The sequence below is a fragment of the Asparagus officinalis genome, chromosome 8 (genome assembly GCF_001876935.1).
Source record: "Asparagus officinalis chromosome 8, Aspof.V1, whole genome shotgun sequence".
NCBI classification, from domain to species: domain Eukaryota; kingdom Viridiplantae; phylum Streptophyta; class Magnoliopsida; order Asparagales; family Asparagaceae; genus Asparagus; species Asparagus officinalis.
Window position 1 is genome coordinate 124,463,725 of NC_033801.1, and position 18,846 is coordinate 124,482,570.

The 18,846-nt window shown below is 36.8% G+C and overlaps 2 protein-coding genes across 3 annotated transcripts; both read left to right on the forward strand.

The window, feature by feature from the left end:
• On the forward strand, positions 2,401-6,066 carry LOC109819846 (60S ribosomal protein L24). 2 transcript variants are annotated; one of them, XM_020385792.1, is made up of 6 exons: positions 2,401-2,484; positions 3,406-3,447; positions 3,718-3,793; positions 3,879-3,980; positions 4,814-4,962; positions 5,676-6,066. In XM_020385792.1, the coding sequence occupies exons 2-6, from the start codon at positions 3,437-3,439 to the stop codon at positions 5,827-5,829; spliced, it is 492 nt and encodes a 163-aa protein (XP_020241381.1). In that variant the 5' UTR covers positions 2,401-2,484; positions 3,406-3,436; the 3' UTR covers positions 5,830-6,066. The 2 variants fall into 2 exon arrangements, with proteins under 2 accessions (XP_020241381.1, XP_020241382.1); XM_020385793.1 differs by having other exon boundaries at positions 2,461-2,484; positions 3,403-3,447.
• LOC109819798 (transcription factor Pur-alpha 1-like) lies at positions 11,919-16,897 on the forward strand. Its single transcript, XM_020385713.1, has 5 exons — positions 11,919-12,379; positions 12,465-12,512; positions 15,367-15,510; positions 15,600-15,842; positions 16,437-16,897. Exons 1-5 carry the CDS (start codon positions 12,125-12,127, stop codon positions 16,587-16,589), a joined length of 843 nt encoding a protein of 280 aa, XP_020241302.1. The 5' UTR covers positions 11,919-12,124; the 3' UTR covers positions 16,590-16,897.

The window sequence follows — 18,846 nt, forward strand, 5'->3', positions numbered from 1 at the left end:
GGTTAAGTTTCGGGTTAGATAATTCGAAGGGGAAAAAAAAATAAAGGCATTGTGAGAACTTAGATGGCAAGTATACCAAAAATACCATAACAGTTACGTGAGAATAGCTCTGGCCCCGTTTGGCAAAGGGTTAAGTAAAAGGGGTTAAAGAGATGGATTAATGTACTTAGCATATTCAATAATCTGAAGTACTAAATTATTAACTCATTAAATAAGTTTTATTTTAGCCATTGTGATCAGTTTTAGTATTTGGGAATAACAATGATTTTGACTATTTTATTTATAGTTAGAAATGTTAACTCTTAATCCTTCTAAATAGGAGTATTAGTAAACCTCTTATTTTGAGGGGTTAACTCATTTTAATGGAGTATTAGTAAACCTCTTATTTTGAGGGGTTAACTCATTTTAATCCCTCTAGAGGGGTTAGCTTAACTCTTCTATATTTTTTATGTTAATCCCTCTAGAGGGGTTAGCTTAACTCTTCTATATTTTTTATGTTTGGCAAATTATGGAGGGTTAACCCACTTTAACCTTTGTATAAATTTTTTGTATTTGGTGGGTTAAGAAGGAGTTAAATCTCCTTAACCCCTCACTTAACCATTTGACGAACGGTACCATAAGGTTTTGCTATTATTGGATTGAATACTGATGCTAGCTCTCTATTTAGTTTTTCTTTCCTAATTCTCCTACACTCACAAATAGATCCTCAGTTATATGAAAGCATAATCCCAACCAAAGCATAATCCTAATTGCACTGGGGAGTCCTACATTGAGTTTGCGAGTGAGTCCTAGTGGCCTTCGGGCCATTAGTCAGGGTGTTACAAAATATTACAGATTTGAGATAAGATTACACACTAGTCCCCCCCAAAAAAACTAATCTTAGCTATGTTAGCAGCAGCAGTCGGATGTTATGGACGTCTCCCCCCGGCCCCTGCCAGTTTATCTCCGGCTCTCACCACCTCGGCAAACTCACCGTCAGAGACGAAGTGGGCTCCGGGACAATCCTTTGCCACGCTCACGGTCGGTCAGTTCGATCCACAGCGTGCTCTCACAATGACAATTTCCTGATCACGGGCTGCGATGACGATTTTGCTCGGAAAAATTCAGTCGCTGCAGGACCGTATCGTGCAGAGACAGCCGTAGTAGGCCGCATCGAGTCGGTTCGTGACCCGAGCTTCCGTCCGACGGATTTGAAGTTCCTGCTCCTGCTCCGACGACATAATCGCTATCCGGGCGTGGGTGGGACGTCAGGAGCTTTGACAGGCGCCCCGACCGATTCGTTATCGGTCTCCGGCGCGGGCGGGCGAGACGATGTCGTAAAACTCTGGGACACCCGTGTCAGCTGAAAGATGTCACCGTGAAAGCTATAAAAAGAGCAAACACAATGGGAAAAAAAAATGCTAACAATTTATGCTATTTTAAGCGCTATTTTCCCGATGATCTAGATTTTGTTTTGGCTTTTGTATAGCTTGAGATGTTGAAATATTAATTTATATTAGTGCTTCTGTCCACGATCAATCTTCTCTTATCTACTTCTGAACTCTTCTACCTAACAATTGTAAACACTATAATTTAATCTATATAGACCAATATACGATGAGTACTGTGAGTAAAAATAAAATATATCAATGATAACAATGTTTTTCATATATATATTTATGAGATTTAATATGTTGCAACTAGTAAAGGAACATGAAGATTTTTTTTATCCTAGTCCGTTCATCATATCAAAAATTCCCATTCAGTTTCGCACCATTTATTCCTCTATACAAATGGGAGAACCCAAGAATCACTATTCATGCTATAGTAAATACTGCAGCACTATTCACTGTAGCGTCATTACTTTAACAATTAGGGATGAGATACTGTAGCATTTTTTTAAAATTTAAAAAACGCTGTAGCAGAGCGGGATACTGTACAATTCAAAAAATAGTGTAGCAATTAAAATCGGGATTACTGTAGCCGGAAAAAAAAGATATGCTATGCTTTGCACGGTGTTCACACTAGTAAGATATAAAATCACAAACAAAGGGTCTTCCAGAAATAGTCCCTTAAATCTTTATTAATGTGTAGAAATAGTTCCTCAGACCATTGAAACTGGGAATAGTCCCCCAGTTCTCAGATCTTGATGCTGCTGACCGGAGATATTAATTTAATACAACTTACAAGAATTAGGGGATCCAATATTAATTTCAATGATCCCAGTGACTAATTTTTGGAAAGGAATTATAAGAATTAGGGGATTTCATAGCAAACTCAATGATGTCAGGGACTAATTTTGAAATATTAAAGATTCGAGGTAACAATATCAGATCCAACGAACAAGTATCGGTCCAAACTAAGAAACCCCGCTGGGCCCAAAATGCGCCCACGGCAAACCGGCCCATTTAAAACCCTAATCCCAAATGGATCAAAACCCTATAAAAAAGATCGCATCTTTCTTCTTTCCTCTTGCCGCCGTCAGTCTCCTCTAGGGTTTCGAAGGTACACTCTCGCTGTTCCCAAACTTTCATCTGACCTTAAAATTTGATTCTAAGCTAGTTATTTATCGAACCCATTTTATGATTTTTTATATTTTTATCTACAATCTTCGTTCTATACTGCTCAGATCTAGATTCTTCCAATATCACGAATCCAGAAATTGAACTTTTTTGAATAATGGGTATGCCCAAATGGGTTAAAAAAAATACAAAATTTTTGTTCTTCTTTTATTTTGTTGGTGAATTAGGGATTTATTGTTAATGTTAGTGGATTTTAGGAGGGAATCTGTGCACAAGTACTAAGCTTTGAACTGTTTTTGATTGTTCTAGAGCTCTATTTTTCTTTGTGCAAGAGAGATTTGGGGATGCGCTTTGCAGTTCGAACTTTATCATGTTTTTGCTGCCTGTAATCACCCAACATTAACTTTAGCTGACATTTTTATACATATATTAGAACCTAATTTCACTAATATGTAAATATAAGTATCAATAAGTATGTGAAGAATGATTAGCCATAATAGACTGTAAGAAGAAATTTTCTAAACAAACCCATTCATAATTTTTTTTATAAAAATAGACCCCCTTGAGTTTTTTTTACAAAAATCGACCCATTTTGTCTTAATCCGGTTTCTAAATAGTCGGGCTTGCTAACCCCTACTATTTAGTGCATAGAACGTTAGGGTTTAGGGTTATAATTGAGGGTTTACATCCTCCTAAATAGTCGGGGTTGGTAACCCCGTCTATTTAGGAACCGGACCTATTTAGGAACCGGATTAAGATAAAATGAATCTATTTTTGTAAATAAAACTCAAGGGGTCTATTTTTAGAAAAAAAATATGAATGAGTTTATTTAGAAAATTTATTCTAGATTGTAATATTTTGTTTATTGTGCACGTTGCTAATCATATTGTTTTTGTTTAAGAAGGAGGTAAGTAGGATTTCCGCAGGCGAAGAAGATGGTTCTCAAGTATGTTTCCCTCTGACCCTTGTATAATGATCATTCTTTACACATAATCCCCCCCTGATTATAGATGTATACATTTTCCAAAGTCATGCCTTTTACGAGTCATTTTTAGGTATTTTATGTTTCATGACTAGGTTGGAATCAGAACTCTGATCGATAACTATATCGAATGCTTTGGTCGATATAGGGAATCGTTACAGATAGCTTCTTGTGTTTTCAGCACAATACTTTTCATTTTCTAATACACAACTAAACATTTGCTTTAAATTGCAGGACTGAGCTGTGTCGTTTCAGTGGTGCTAAGATATACCCGGGGAAGGGCATTAGATTTGTCCGAGCTGACTCCCAAGTAAACTTATTTGCTTTTCGGATTATTAGGTACTTTAATGGTTCACACATTATAATTTTGATATTGATCTGTCTATCCCCTTTAGGTCTTCCTGTTTTCAAACTCAAAATGCAAGCGCTACTTTCACAATCGCCTGAAGCCTGCCAAGCTTACCTGGACAGCAATGTACAGGAAGCAGCACAAAAAGGTATGTTCAGGATAATACTGCCTTAATTTGTTATGATATTAGTTTTAATGATTATAAAATTTGGATATCATGAAGTTGACGTCTTGTAGTAGTTGTTATGTTGTTTATAGTTGGATTTCTAGTGACTTCTTTTTGTCCTTTTGTTGTTTTTAGTTAATTCCTAGTCCAGTTTCAATTTTTCAATGACTTCACCTAGACGTTATTGCCTAGCATATGAACAATTTTTGCACTCCAAGGATCATAAATGGCATGCATAATTTTCATTCCGAATTATTCCATTGGAAGTTGTAATAACCTAGTTTTTCCCTGGCTAAGAGTGCACTTAAATTGGTTTTTTGATTGTTTTATTAGTAAAATTACAAATGATCATCTATTCATATGGAGCTCTTGTTTAGGCCTTATTGTATGTAAATTGGTCTAGGTAGGTTGTGTTTTATTATTATTTATTATCATGTGCCTGCTGAATCCAGATTGAAGTTAATTAACTTTTTAGGTAACTGGGACTAAGATTCCTTTTTCTTAATGGCTCAAGTTTTGCAATGTTTTGAAACTCTTGATTGCTAAAATATGCTGGTAAAGCCATTAAGTTAAAATGCTAGTTTAGTTTTTGTTTGAATGCTATTTAAGCGCTACTTGTTTTAGAGTTGATTTCTTCAAGATACGTTTTTTGTCAATGCTGTCATGTACGCTAGACGCATCTTTTAACACATGTTTGTCTTAGTGGTCTATTTGAAATTACAGTACAATTGCATCTTCTTGTGCTATACACAACATATTATGTTTCCTGCAAATATAACTGTGTCATCCTTGATGGTTTTGGATTCTTGTTCCAGGATATTAGTGCTGAAGCTGTCAAAAAGAGGCGCCGTACTACCAAGAAGCCATACTCAAGGTCGATTGTTGGCGCTACTCTTGAGGTGATTCAGAAGAGGAGAACTGAGAAGGCTGAGGTCCGTGATGCTGCCAGAGAAGCAGCTTTACGGTATGCTGCTTTCTTTGCTGATGGCTCTAATCTCTTATTTGACTCTAGTTCTAGTGTATTTTGTCATAACTTCCCTTCAGAATGACATCAAATTTACCCTGTCAGCTTCTCAACCTAGTTTCAACCATTTCTGATGGCTCTAATCTCTTATTTGCTCACAACTTTGTTTTTGCTACCGAGGTTTCTTCCTCTTCCAAGTTTTGTTGATTTGTTTGTTTATTATATTTTCTTGCGTTGTTTATTTCCTAGTGTGGCTTGTTTCACCTCTCATATCCTGTGCCTTAGTTTTTTTTTCTTACGTATAATAGAAGTCTTTTTAAGAGTTTCTCGAAGAAAGATCAAAACCATTTTAAAATTCTCTTCCTGAAGTACTAGGAACAAACATTATCTCTTAAAATCCTGACTTTCTTAAGGAGTTGCTTGTTTTCCCTATGTATAAACCAGTACTGTGCATTGCTCCCTTCAGGTGTTATGATTGTGTCATGCCAACTATTACTACAGTTGTCTCTTAAGGAGTTAAACTTGGATCATGCCAAGTATTTTTGATGCTACTATTAGAATGACAAGCCTAGTCCTTTTCTGTACTATTTTTCACTTGAATATGAAGATTGTACCGGAAATAGTATAATTGGCATTTCCTGATTAGAATCATCTCTTCTTGCGCAAAAATGACCAGAAACAGTAAACAAACGGTATTGTTGATGCTTTTGCAGTGAAATCAAGGAGCGAATCAAGAAGACAAAGGACGAGAAGAAAGCGAAGAAGGCTGAGCTTGTGGCTAAGACTCAGAAGACGCAATCCAAGGGTGCCAGCATGCCCAAGGGAGGCAAAGGCCCTAAACTTGGCGGCGGCGGTGGAAAGCGCTGAAGAGATTTGACCCATTTTCCTTCTTTTCATTTCTGCCATTTTGTAGTTCATTAACGCTTTTAAGTTCGATGGATCTCTTCTGCATTCGGAGAACATTTTCTAGTAATTTTGTTCAGTGTACTGTCATCATACTGTTTAATACTTGATTGTTTTGGTTGTTGAGGTGATTTAGTTGTGCTAAACTATGTTTTGTGGGAACAAGTTGCATTATGTTTTTCTGACGGTCTTTTCATTCCCCAGGTAGCTGTTGTTTTGCGTTACAGTTTGGTTTTTTTTTTCATTTTCATGTTTTGTTAAAATTCAGGTTGTGCTTGATCAAATCGACCAATTATAATGCTGAGGGGCTTATTCTTAAACCTGGATTGTTGGTCAACAGATCCCTCTGGTTGTATCGGTTGTTTTCTATCGGCTAATTATTTCATCTTTTTGTTAATTAATCAATACAGAGTTTCTGTCAGAATTTGATGCTTTCTCTGAATAAAAGCACAATATTTAAATTTGAAATAAATTAGATTGGCGCAAATATAAACTCTTAAAGTTGTCATTTTGTGATCTGACAATTAAGTCAGTATTCAAAGTTGAACCAACGATAAATCCATTGTATGTTTATAAATGAAGTTTTAAGTTTTGATAGTGTAAAGTTACTATTTGAGCCTCAAGCAAACGAATCCAAAACATATCTATTTCGTATGTTTGCATTTTTTCAAAACTATGAGTTGGGATATTTATTAAAAAAGTTCGATCCAAAAGTATAACCTTATAAATTACTGGTTGATGCTAAAATTTCTCGCTCATCTCTCTCTCTCTCTGATCCACACCCAACTAGGGGTGCAAACAGATTGAATACAATATTTACTATATTTGCACACATTCATATTTGCTGAAGTCTTATATGGATATAGATGTACATGTGTATTTGTGAATATACATGTGGATGCGAAATGAATATTAGAAACCAGATAAAATTATGAGAATTATAGTACATCCAATGCAAAAGAATTCAATAATATATTCATTATATGCGGAAAGTTAAGATTAGATCTCTTGATCATCAAATTTGATCTTAAACCCTACACTATAGGGAATACAGTTCCAAGTATTTTACTATATATATTGATACTCATATTTTATTGGATATAAATATTTAGAAACTACATCTATACATCGAAAAAGTTCATATGTCCTTATAGGATATGGATAAATTTGTAGATATAAATATTATTTTGAACCCTTATGGTGTGTTTGACAACTTACTTAAATTGGGTCACACTTGTTCCTTAAAAGCTGGTTTAGGAAAGAACTAGTTTAGTTGTGAACCAACTCTCCCTGATCCACAACTAAACCAATTTAGAGGCCCAAAAATGAACTAGAAGTAAACGGGTTCACTTAGGCTGTGTTTGGTTTGATGGAAAGGGAGAGAAAAGAAAAAGAAAGAGAAAGGAAAAAGAAAGGAAAGGAAAAAGAAAAGAAAATGATATTCTTTTTATTGTTTGGTTAGAAATAATATTGCAAGGAAAGTTAGAAGAAAATTCATAAGAAAGTCATTTTCTCTTGTTTGGTTACATTTCTGAGAAAAGAGGAAGAAAATTATCACAACATAATTTTAATTCATACTTTTTGAAATTAGATTCATATCATTTGATTCAAATGTTGAGTGGCCATCAACATTGAGTTTGTAAATATTAACAAGCAGAGGCACAGCCACAATTCCGCTAATTAAAGAACAACATTTCTCACACATAATATTTGCAGAAAGAAAGGTCAATGAAAGAACCAAAACAAATCTAAAGAAAATATCATGATATTCCTAATATAAAGTATAATCCATTTCTAGTCACAAAGTCTATTACAATCAATTTCATATAAAAAATCTTAACCAACAAAATCTATTACAATCAATTTCATATATAGAGAATATTAACTAAAGAGAGAGAGAAAAATATGCCGAATTCCTTAGTTTTTGACTTTAGTGAGCCCATCAAAACATCAATCTCGCATCCTTCATCCCCTGAAATTAATTCAAAAAAAATTCAAATAAGTAGAATATAAAGGTCCAATATAGTTATAACTTAGAATTTGCTACAAATTATATCTAACACTGTAAAAAGTAAAACATAAACGAAGATGTCAGCTCCAATATAGTTATAACTTAGAAGTAAACCAAAATATTAAAACATAAACGAAGATGTCAGCTCCAATATAGTTATAACTTAGAAGTAAACCAACATAACTCTCTATCACAATGAAGAAAGATTCCTACACTTCATAAAAGGACATGAACAGACCTTCCTCTGCATTGGAGGGACATGGGGAGGATTTTCGCTCACCCAAGTAAGTCATAACCTTCCCTCCACCATGAACATATCATTAAATGTTTAGGAATGTATTGTTGCATATTAAGATTTTCCTTTGGCAATTGTAAAGCTTCATATTTGGAGTAAAGAAGAAATAAGGAAATTTTTGAATAATTTAACTAATACAGTTATGCATTGAATCTGGAAGACATCTATGGCCATATCCAAAGATGAAACTGCCGTATGATTGTATTCCCCAGTATATTTGTTTTAACCTACCAAGTATATAGCTACTTGCTAGGTGTTCTGACTCTTCAAAGAAAACTAAATGGAGGATGTTCAGAAAATAAAATATGTGATTTAACAATACAGCATTCCTTGAAATGCCTGCCCCAAACGTAAATAAGTTAAGTTCAAGACAGAAAGTATTAGTCGCAACGTAGTACAAAATATGCTCCAATAACCATATTCAATGTAAAAAAGAACGACTACAAGCAATAAGAACCAAATATAAGTTCATCAAACTTGCCCAAGCCCATGCTTGACTCCCCACTTGAACTCCCCAACATACCAGCTCCCATCCTCGCACGTATGCACACCACACCCATAGCTCTGCCCATTACTCCACCCACCGGCATACACATCCCCCGTATAAAACCGATAGACACCAAAGCCATGTCTCAACCCCTGCCTATACTGCCCTCTATATCGACTCCCCCTCGCCCAGGTCTCCACCCTATACCCATCATACTTATCATCAACCCAATCCCCCTCATACCTCCCACTCATATAGTAATAATACACCCCGCTCCCTGAACACTTCCTTTTATGAAACTCTCCCTCATACACATCCCCATTGTTATAGACCTGTACCCAAGATCCTGTATTGGGTACATATTAGCATTGGCAATGGTTTGTTTTGATATTTACAAATAAAAGGGTATATATTAGCATTAGCAACTAAAATTTGGAGGGTTAGTTAATTTCTTTTCAGAATGTAACATTAAGCTCAAGGAGTTCCAGTCACAGATACATGCATACATGCACACTCACGTGCACGCATGCGTGCAAGCACACATGCACAAGTATGCATACATATATGCACAGGCATATACACACTCTAAAATAGAATTCCAACCCAATCATCTCACATTAATGAAATACTGAAGGTGTGGCTTCATGACAAGAGTTTAACTTTGCGACGGGATCGCCTCGCAGTGATAGCTAATGTTTCACTCTCAGTTTAAGATTACAAATCACAGTAGAAGGATTGATTGTTCTAGTGCAAAATGATATTCATTCACTGGTCAAAGGTGACAAACAAGAGACAACCAGTACATTTGACAAAGAATCAAAGGAAAATGCCCAAGTCATAGTATAAAATCACTGCTAAACTCCCTACTGATGGCTAGTTGATCTGGGCACCACCTCGAACAGACACTTGAGAATATTTTGCTCTTCCAGAAGGTTTTCATTGAACAGGATATTTCAAACTATGTGCTCTAATAAGGTAGATTATAAATTTATACTTCTATATATGTGGTTACAAGCTCTGAACTCACCTTCTTGTCGGCATAAACCAAGGAAATTGCAAATTCTAATAATGCGCAATTTTTTTGAGTTTCTCTTAGTTTTAACAATGAAAACAATTCCTTAAACTTATGAACTAGGTGGTAAAATGCAAACATGTAATTAGAGTGTAAATTAAATTACCTCCTGATACCGATATGTATTTTGGCCATGGACATTTTCCCCAACCATCAAAAGAGTTATATGGGCATCCTTTACAGGTTTGAATGATAAGCTTCATCTCAAATGCCTAAATTCTTGTTAAATTCAAATTAAAGCTAAAAATAAAATGGTCAGTCTCTTGAACTTCTCTACATCGGTACATACAAGAGAAGTAACTAGCCCTAACTCCAAACCATAGATGAATAAAAAAATCATAACTTTCTCAAGATTACCAAAGAAAAAAAATGAAGAGAAGTTGATCCAATTGATTTAGCGCTACCTCTGAGATCCCTCCGCCTCCATCCCCAAAAACCGCTGCCACCGCCGCCGACGAAGTCGAAACTGAAGAATCCGGCGCCTGCGACGGAGAACCCGAGCGTTTCTTGGTCCAGAGGATCACCAACCGACTCACTCTCTCGTCGAGGTCCGCCGTCTCCCGCGAGTTCGGAGCTCCAACCTTGTCAGCGTAGGCCTCCATTGATCGCTAGGGTTTGCTCGAACTAGGGTTTCCTTCGACTAGGGTTTGCTGGAGGGGGGGTGGGGGAGGGAGCGGATTGGGGAGGGGGGGATGGAGTCGACGAGATCGGGGATAGAGTCGGGAATTTTCAAAGAAGGCGTCGGGCGAGATTTTCTCTCCCTCTCTCTCATTTTCGCTCCGTTTGAGTCGGGAAAGGGGAAGAGAACTGAGAACATATGAGACTTTCTACGGTGATTTTAACATTCATTTTCTTTTTAATTTTCTTTCAAACCAAATCAGGTAAAGATACTTTCTATTGCATTTTCTTTTCCTTTTCTTTATTTTCCTCCAAACCAAACATAGCCTTATGGACTAGTTTTTATCAATCAACAAAACAATTTAAAAGTTGATCAGGTTCAAACTTAGCTCAGTTTTAGAGAGTTGTCAAATACATCTTTACAAACTGGTTGTTGGAACTGGTTCTTGGGATAACTAGTCAATTGTGAACCAGCTACCCCTTGCTTCACAACTAAACCGGTTTAAGGCCTCAAACAAAAAAAAAAAAACCTGGGACAGGTTTAGCCTAGTTTTTTGCAAATAAAAAAAACAAGCTTAAAATTGGACTAAGTTCAAACCTGGCCCAATTTTCATAAGATTGCCAAACAGGGCCTTAGGTGTTGTTTGGCAACAGGTTAAATGAGGGGTTAGGGATACTTAACCCCTTTTTAACCTGCCAAACACAAAAAATCTGTATAATAGTTAAAGTGAGCTAATCATTTTTAATTGGCCAAACACAAAATAATACAGAAGGGTTAAGCTAACCCTTCTAAAGCGATTAAAATGAGTTAAATCCTCAAAATGAGGAGTTTACTGATACTCCTATTTAGAAGGATTAAGAGTTATCCCCCTCTGTTTATAAAGAGAATAGTCAAAATCTTTGTTATTCCCGAACACTAAAAATAATCATAAAAGATAAAATAAAACTTATTGAATGTGTTACGATTTTTTAATCATTCAGGTTATCAAATGAGCTAACTACTTTAATCATTATCCTTAATCCCTCTTCTTTATCCCTTTTCCTAATGGAGCCTTAAGAAAGTGTTCAACAATTCTTCAAACTTCGGGTAGTTTTTTTTTTTTTTTTTTTTTTTTTTTTTTAAAATAATCATAAAAGATAAAATAAAACTTATTGAATGTGTTACGATTTTTTAATCATTCAGGTTATCAAATGAGCTAACTACTTTAATCATTATCCTTAATCCCTCTTCTTTATCCCTTTTCCTAATGGAGCCTTAAGAAAGTGTTCAACAATTCTTCAAACTTCGGGTAGTTTTTTTTTTTTTTTTTTTTGTATTTATCTAAAATAGTGCCAAACTTAGTCCAGGTTTTTTTAAGTCAAAATTTAAGTTCAAAACCGCTTCTTCTCCAAACCACCCCCTCACATCTGATCAACGTGACGGACCTACAAAAGCGGGTCGGATCCAAACAGAGTCCAACCTATCAAACCTCATCCCAATAACTCCCATAGCCTGCGCACGTTAGCACTCCCGCCGCTCCGATAAAAATTTAACCGGCGAAACTTCCCACAGTACAAAAAAAAACTCATCGCAGTAAAAAAAACCCCGATTCCTTCGGAGGAGAGAGAGAGAGCGAGAGCGAGAGAGTTTTAAAAGGGGCAAACAAACCCTAATTCGATGCCCCTCTCCTTCACTCTCCTCGGTCAAACCCCATGGCGCCAAACCCTAACCCTAATTAACCCCGCCCCAAACCCTAAACTAGCTTCTCTCCCCACAACTAGGGTTAGGGTTTTGGAATGGAAGGCGGCGGCGGCGGCGGCGATGTGGAGCTTTTCTGCAAGACTCTCCAATTCGAGCACAAGTTGTTCTACTTCGATCTAAAGGAAAACCCTAGGGGCCGATACCTGAAGATCTCCGAGAAGACGTCGGCGACGAGGTCCACGATAATTGTGCCCGTGAACGGGATCGTTTGGTTTCTTGATCTGTTCAATTACTACGTTAGTACTGATGAGCGTGATGCTTTTAGTAAGGAGCTGAAGCTTGATGCAAAGGTTGGTTCTTTTTGTTTGATTTTGGTCCTTTTGTTGTTTGGATTTATGGAATTGGATTGATTTTTGTTGGTTTTGATGGATTTAGGTGTTTTACTTTGATGTTGGCGAGAACAAAAGGGGGAGGTTCTTGAAGGTAACGGCTTTTCCTGTTTTGGTGATTACAGCAAGTAATAGTGGATGATATTGTTTTATTTGTTATTATTTTAATTTGAATAGTATTTGTTCTGTCCTCCTTTGGAATTTTTGGTGGTATTTTCATTTGATATCGTGCCGAACTGCGATGTTGGTTATGATTGTGAATGCTTTTGATTGAGTAGTAGTGGGGAAAATGGTGCTTATGTGAATATTTTGTCATATACGTGTGATATTAATGAGTGTTATGTTGTTGATAGTCAAGGTAATTCGATTAGAGAAAGCACTGTGGTGGGCTTTATTGGGCCTTGTTCTATTGCTGGGATGGTTTTGAGCTAATTATTCTGTGATGTTCTGAAATTGCAACAGTTGATATGATTACGAATTACCCAATGCTTCTTAATATCACACATACAGTCTTTAGTATTGCTGAGATGGTTTTGAGCTTTTGGTCTGATGTATCAAAATTGTACAACTTGATATGATTCACATGAGCAAAAGTTGTGTTGATTAAAAAATCGCAATGCTAGATGAACCAGATTTCTAATTTTAGCACTGGTTTGTAGCTGTTAAACTGATTTTATGTTGAACCAGGTTTATTATGCAAGAATAAATATCGAATAATAGATGCTGAAATGAAATCCTTTGGAGTTGTATGATCAGATGCATATTTTGACTGCTATTGTTCTTTCTATTCTTGTTCAGCCTTCCTCTGTGTTGGGTTTAACATCTTGAGCTGGTTTTCTGTTAACTGCTATCCAACTGAAATCATAATGTTTCTTTTTTCCATTGATAAATATTGTGAGTTCAACCTGGTTATTTGCACTTGTGGTTTTGTATTCTCATATGATGCATTTTATTGATTAGTGCTGTGGATGGTTTGTTTTTCTTTTTGTTATTGTTGCCAACAATAGTAAAATTTTCCCCCTGTTTCCAGGATTTCTGCCACGATTTTTTCTTTACTCTCATAACTCTTCTTGCCTTGTTTTATTATTATTATTTAAAATGCCAAAAGGTTGCTACCTGTAGTAATGTTTTGATTGAGGTTTCTTGATGGATATATTATTACCAGAATGCATATATGATTGGAGTTTTTTTTGAACTGTTTTGAATGGTTTATCAATGCACGAATGAACAGAATACAAGAGCTATGCCTTTATTGTGTGCTTGTTTAGTTCGTTAAGGTGCTTTAATCTTAGTATAATTTGAGTCTTTGATGGAGCCCACTTATGTCAATGTCATATATTCTGTTAACTATGTACTTACAAAGATTGATGTTGATTCTTAAGAAGGCAGTTGAGAGGTTCTTGTAGCAAGCTGAATTAATTTCTTAGAGTTATAAAATGGGGTTTCCCCCATAGAAACCACCTTTAAAATAGGGGGCTTCTATAGAAACTACCTTTGATTTTCAATTTATACATAAACCATCTTTATAGGGTTTTTTGTGGCAATCAACCGCCTAGACCCACTTTGTCACTTAATTTTTTTTTCCAGCAGTTGATCTCACTAACCTCCATTAAGGATCATTTCTCAGATATACTTGGTATTTGACAACTAATTATTATAGCAAAAGTGAAAAAACCTGACTTAAAAGTGAGTCCTATTGGTTGATTGCAACAAAAAACCGTTTAGAGGTGGTTAATGTATAAATTGACAATCAATGTGTTTTCTGTCGAATGACCGTATTTAAATGTGGTTTCTAGGAAAAAACCCTATAAACTGTGGTGGCTTGTTTTTCTCAATTATTGGCGTAGTTAGCTTTTTCACTAGTTGTTAAAATGGTGTTGACCCTTGTTCTCTAACCAAGGGTCTACATTTGCGTGCCAGGTTATTTGGAAGTTTTAGTAATTTATATGAAAGGTTTTACAGAATACATTAAATATGTTTTGGATGAAAATTGTACTCAAACTGACTCATTTTTTTCTAAGCAAAGTTGACGTTGATTTGACTTTGTAGCCATGGTAAGCTATAACTCATAGAATATCATATTGAAGTTGTTGTGCAGGCACTTGGGTTTCGCACTATTCAAATTTGGATTGATTGTGATGAGTAAATTCTCTGTCTTTCATTTGGTTTCATGGACTAGCTTCTTCCCTTTGACCGGTAGATGCTGCACAGGAATTTCTAATATCAGTATAGTGATGCAACATGCGACTGTAGTTTGCTGGGCTCTTGGCTTAGTAATTTATTTCTGCAACTGTAGTTTCCAAGTGGACAAATGGTGCAATACCACATTACTTCTTCAATCTATTGTATCCTTGGTCTCATACTGCTCTGTTATGAAGAAGGATCTGATACTTGTCTAGTACTTCTCAGTCATGAAGGATCATATACTGCTGTCATTTTTGTGGATTGTTTATTATGATTGGTCTGCTTTTCAGATTGAGATCTTTAGCGTTAGTGGAATCCTCCAAATACTGCCATTCAATTCTACTTCATTATGAGGTTACCCTCGGATAGAAGAACCTTAAGTTTCTTCTTCTTCTTCTTTTTCCGATGAAGAGTTAATTATAATCAATATCTGCATTAAAATCTGAATTTTTTAGTAAATCTGTACTGTATAGAGAACCATCTGTAATAGAATTCTGACATTATCATTTATAAATTGCTCTGCGATTTGTGCATGATAGTCTTCTAACCCTCTTCTTAGTCAATTATTTGAATTTTCTATGGTTTAGTTTATACTTTCCCATTTACCTTTTCAAGTTAATACAGCATCTGAGGTAACTTGTGCAATTGTTTGCAGACTTGGTTTGACTCTTGACTTCGAAAGGCTTTCTAGAGCTAAACTTAAATGAGCATAAATTAGATATTCTGAAGTTAACAAAGAATTGATGCACACGGTCATTTAATAGGTCTCTGAAGCATCTGTAAGCAGAAACCGGAGCACAATTATCATTCCTGCAGGAAGCTCTGGTGAAGAGGGATGGGCCGCATTCAGGGATATATTGCTCGAGATCAATAATGAAGCTTCAAGGCTTTTCCTTGGGTCCAATCAGGTACTTTACTTGGAATACTTTGTTTAATATTTTAGTTCCCTTACTATTTCCAATAGCTCATGCCTCGATTCATCTTATCATGAATACAGCAACATATGGAACCTTCAGAACAGCTTGCGGGACTTTCAGATGATGTGGGAGCTGGATTTATATCAGGCCACAGTTCCCAGCAACCCTCCGGGTCAGACCTTAACGTAGATAGGCTAGTTGAACTCCCCCCACATGAGGAAATGGCGAACTTGGGTCTGTCAAAAGTTATCAGAGCAGATCAAAAAAGGTTCTTCTTTGATTTGGGAAGCAATAACAGGGGCCATTTTCTTAAGATATCCGAGGTAACACATATAACTAAAAGAGATGGAATAGTACATTAAGGGCAAATCACAAGAAACTTACATCTATCTATACCTTGTTTTTTCATGAAGCCTCATCTAAAAATATTCAAGGAAAAACCATCAGCTAGGATAGAATAATGAAACCATTAGTCTTATAATGGAGTTTGGTCTTTTATGTCTGGCCGGTCTGGGTAGTGGGTAGGCATCTTCATGAGGAATTCTATGTTCATGAGAAAAATATGTACCTGAGAGCACTAATTTACTTGTCTATTTCCTTAGTTTCAACTCCCAAAAAGTGAGAATATTTAAGTGTAGAAGTTCGTTCGGTCATCTATCCAAGTGCAAGATGTCTACGTGAATGTCTGAAAAAGAAAACCCATGTTATGAAATTAATGGTTTTAGATGATCATAAGTGAGGGATTTTTGCTGAACTTTTGAGATGGTGTTTTCTTTTTTTCTTTTTCTTTTTTTAATTTGTGTTTGTGCGCGCGCGCGTGTGGGAAAAAGAAGGTATAGATGAAAGAGATTTCTTGTAATTTACCCTAAAAAACTCTTTCAACATGGAAAAGTCCTTAGCTAATTTCTCTAATGCAGGTTGCTGGGGCAGACCGCTCATCAATTATCCTACCCTTGTCCGGATTGAAGCAGTTCCACGAAATGGTCGGTCACTTTGTGGAGATAACCAAAGACAAGCTTGATGGGATGACTGGCGCAAATGTGAGGACTTTGGAGCCCTTACCTAGATGATATGTCGACAGCTCGGGGAAAGGCATGTTGGTGGTTTGATGCTGTTTGCTTTAAGTTAGCTGTCTATTTTTACATTGACCTGGGAACTCAGGAGTGCATTTGTTTAGTTGGTGTGGTTTTTCATTAAAGTTTTATTTTTAATGATTGTAGAAATAATCTCTGATTCTCTTTAGAGAGTAGAGAGTCTCTTGAGTGTTGTTTGGGTGAGGTTTTGTTTGGAGTGTAGCAATAAGGGGGGACACCGTTCGGTACATTCTGTAATATGTTAATTTGGTGGTATAGGAGCAAGTGAGACATTGCAACCTGAATTTACTAATTCTTCCGTGAGGTTTTCGAAATTATATGAAGAACGGGTGGTTCATCTTGCGCAGGGTGAGTCTACGAGTGACGGCCTGAAGAAATACATGCGAGAGATGCATATTGTTGTATGAGACTACCGAGGATATAGCAACAGGAAAGGGATGTGTCAGGAAATTATATGGGTAAAATCTTTGGACCTATTTTGCCCACTGAATGTTTTGTGTTTTTCTGAACTTGATTTGGCAAGCATGCTTTCGAGGCGTACTGCTTGAGAGCTAGAATAGGGATATGCGAATCAGATATGACATTTATTATATCCTGTTCAAAAAAATGCATCGAGCATCCTTACAAGTTGGATATAGATAAAAAAAATGAATAAGAGGAAAAACGTATGTATCCACATATTGGATATAAGATAATGCGATCATCGTACTTTTGTGTGATTTCTCATTAAATATATCTTGATTCATAGATGATTAGAAAAAAATAGAAATGACATCGGTATCCGTATGTAATTGGATATGGACAAATATATACAAACTTATCCACATCTTTTTGCATGCAAATATAGGCTGAAGAAATTTTTGTTATAAACCCGTTCACAATTTTTTTAAAAAAATCGACCCTATTGTTCGAAAACCGACCCACTTTGTGGCCACGTTAGCATCGTGGCCACAAAGTGCGTCGGTTTTTTTAAACGCCTTGCTAAATAGTCGGGGTTGCCAACCCCGACTATTTTAGGCGTCCTTGTGAATTTACAAGCTAAATTAGTCGGGATTCAAAACCCCGACTAATTTAATCAAATCTTTTTTTCTCCTCTAAGACGTGAGCCACATGCTTCTTAGCTGAAGTGGGATTCGTCCTCTTGCGCTGACGTCTTGAATGAATCCACATGCTGCTCCTTAGCTAAAGTGGGATTCTTCCTCGAATGAATTCACTATTCTCGAGTGTGAATTTACAAGATAAAGTGGGATTTTCCCTCTTGCATTACAGCCAATTCAACAACTAGTGGCCGTGTTGTTGCTGTCGAATTAAAAAAATACCAAAATGAATGTGAAAGCCACCAGACTCGCCCTTTCCTCCCCAGCCAATTGTTTTGCTAGCCGTCGAATTGATCGGGGTTCCTAACCCCGACCAATTTTAATGTGTGATTAAATTAGTTGGGGTTTAAATTTGTCGGGGTTTCGAACCCCAACTAATTTGACTTCTAAACACATGCAGCCTCCTAAATAGTCGAGGTTGCTAACCCCGACTATTTAGGAACGGGATTAAAAAAAACCGACGCACTTTGTGGCCACGATGCTGACGTGGCCACAAAATGGATTGGTTTTTGTAATAAAATCTCAACAGAGTTGATTTTTTTTTTTTAAATGTGAATGAGTTTATAACAAAATTTTGTTCAATATAGGCTAGAAATATGTGAAATAATATCATATTCTATCAGACGTCTATGGTTGTTATTGACGCAGTCCACATGAGACAGAACCTGCAGACGCTCCTCACGTGCCTGGCTTGATTCGGTTCCTTTTTCTCCCGTGCCCCAGGATTTGCGTTTGGATTCTAAAAAGATTCTCTCCCCTCTGCTCATAAAGATTCTCCTACTCCTCTCCGACCTCTACACCCTCTTCACCAAATCGCAACCCCAACTCCACAGAGAGAGAGAGAGAGAGAGAGAGAGAGAGAGAAACCCATCTCCCTCCCAAAAATGCTTAATCTCTCTCATTGGCTCAAACCGCCCATCCCCTCTCTCCACCTTCACCAAAGAACCCAACTCCTTCCTCAATCTCAATCTCCTTTCCTCTCTTCGAACCCCCTCAAAAACCCAAAACCCATCACCAAGACCCCCCTCTCCCTTTCCCTCTCCAACCCCTCAATCCCCAAAGCCACCAGCAACCCTCAGAACCCCGCAAAGCCCTCGCTTGGTCCTCAAAACCCCACCAAGAAGAGCTTCTGGGCC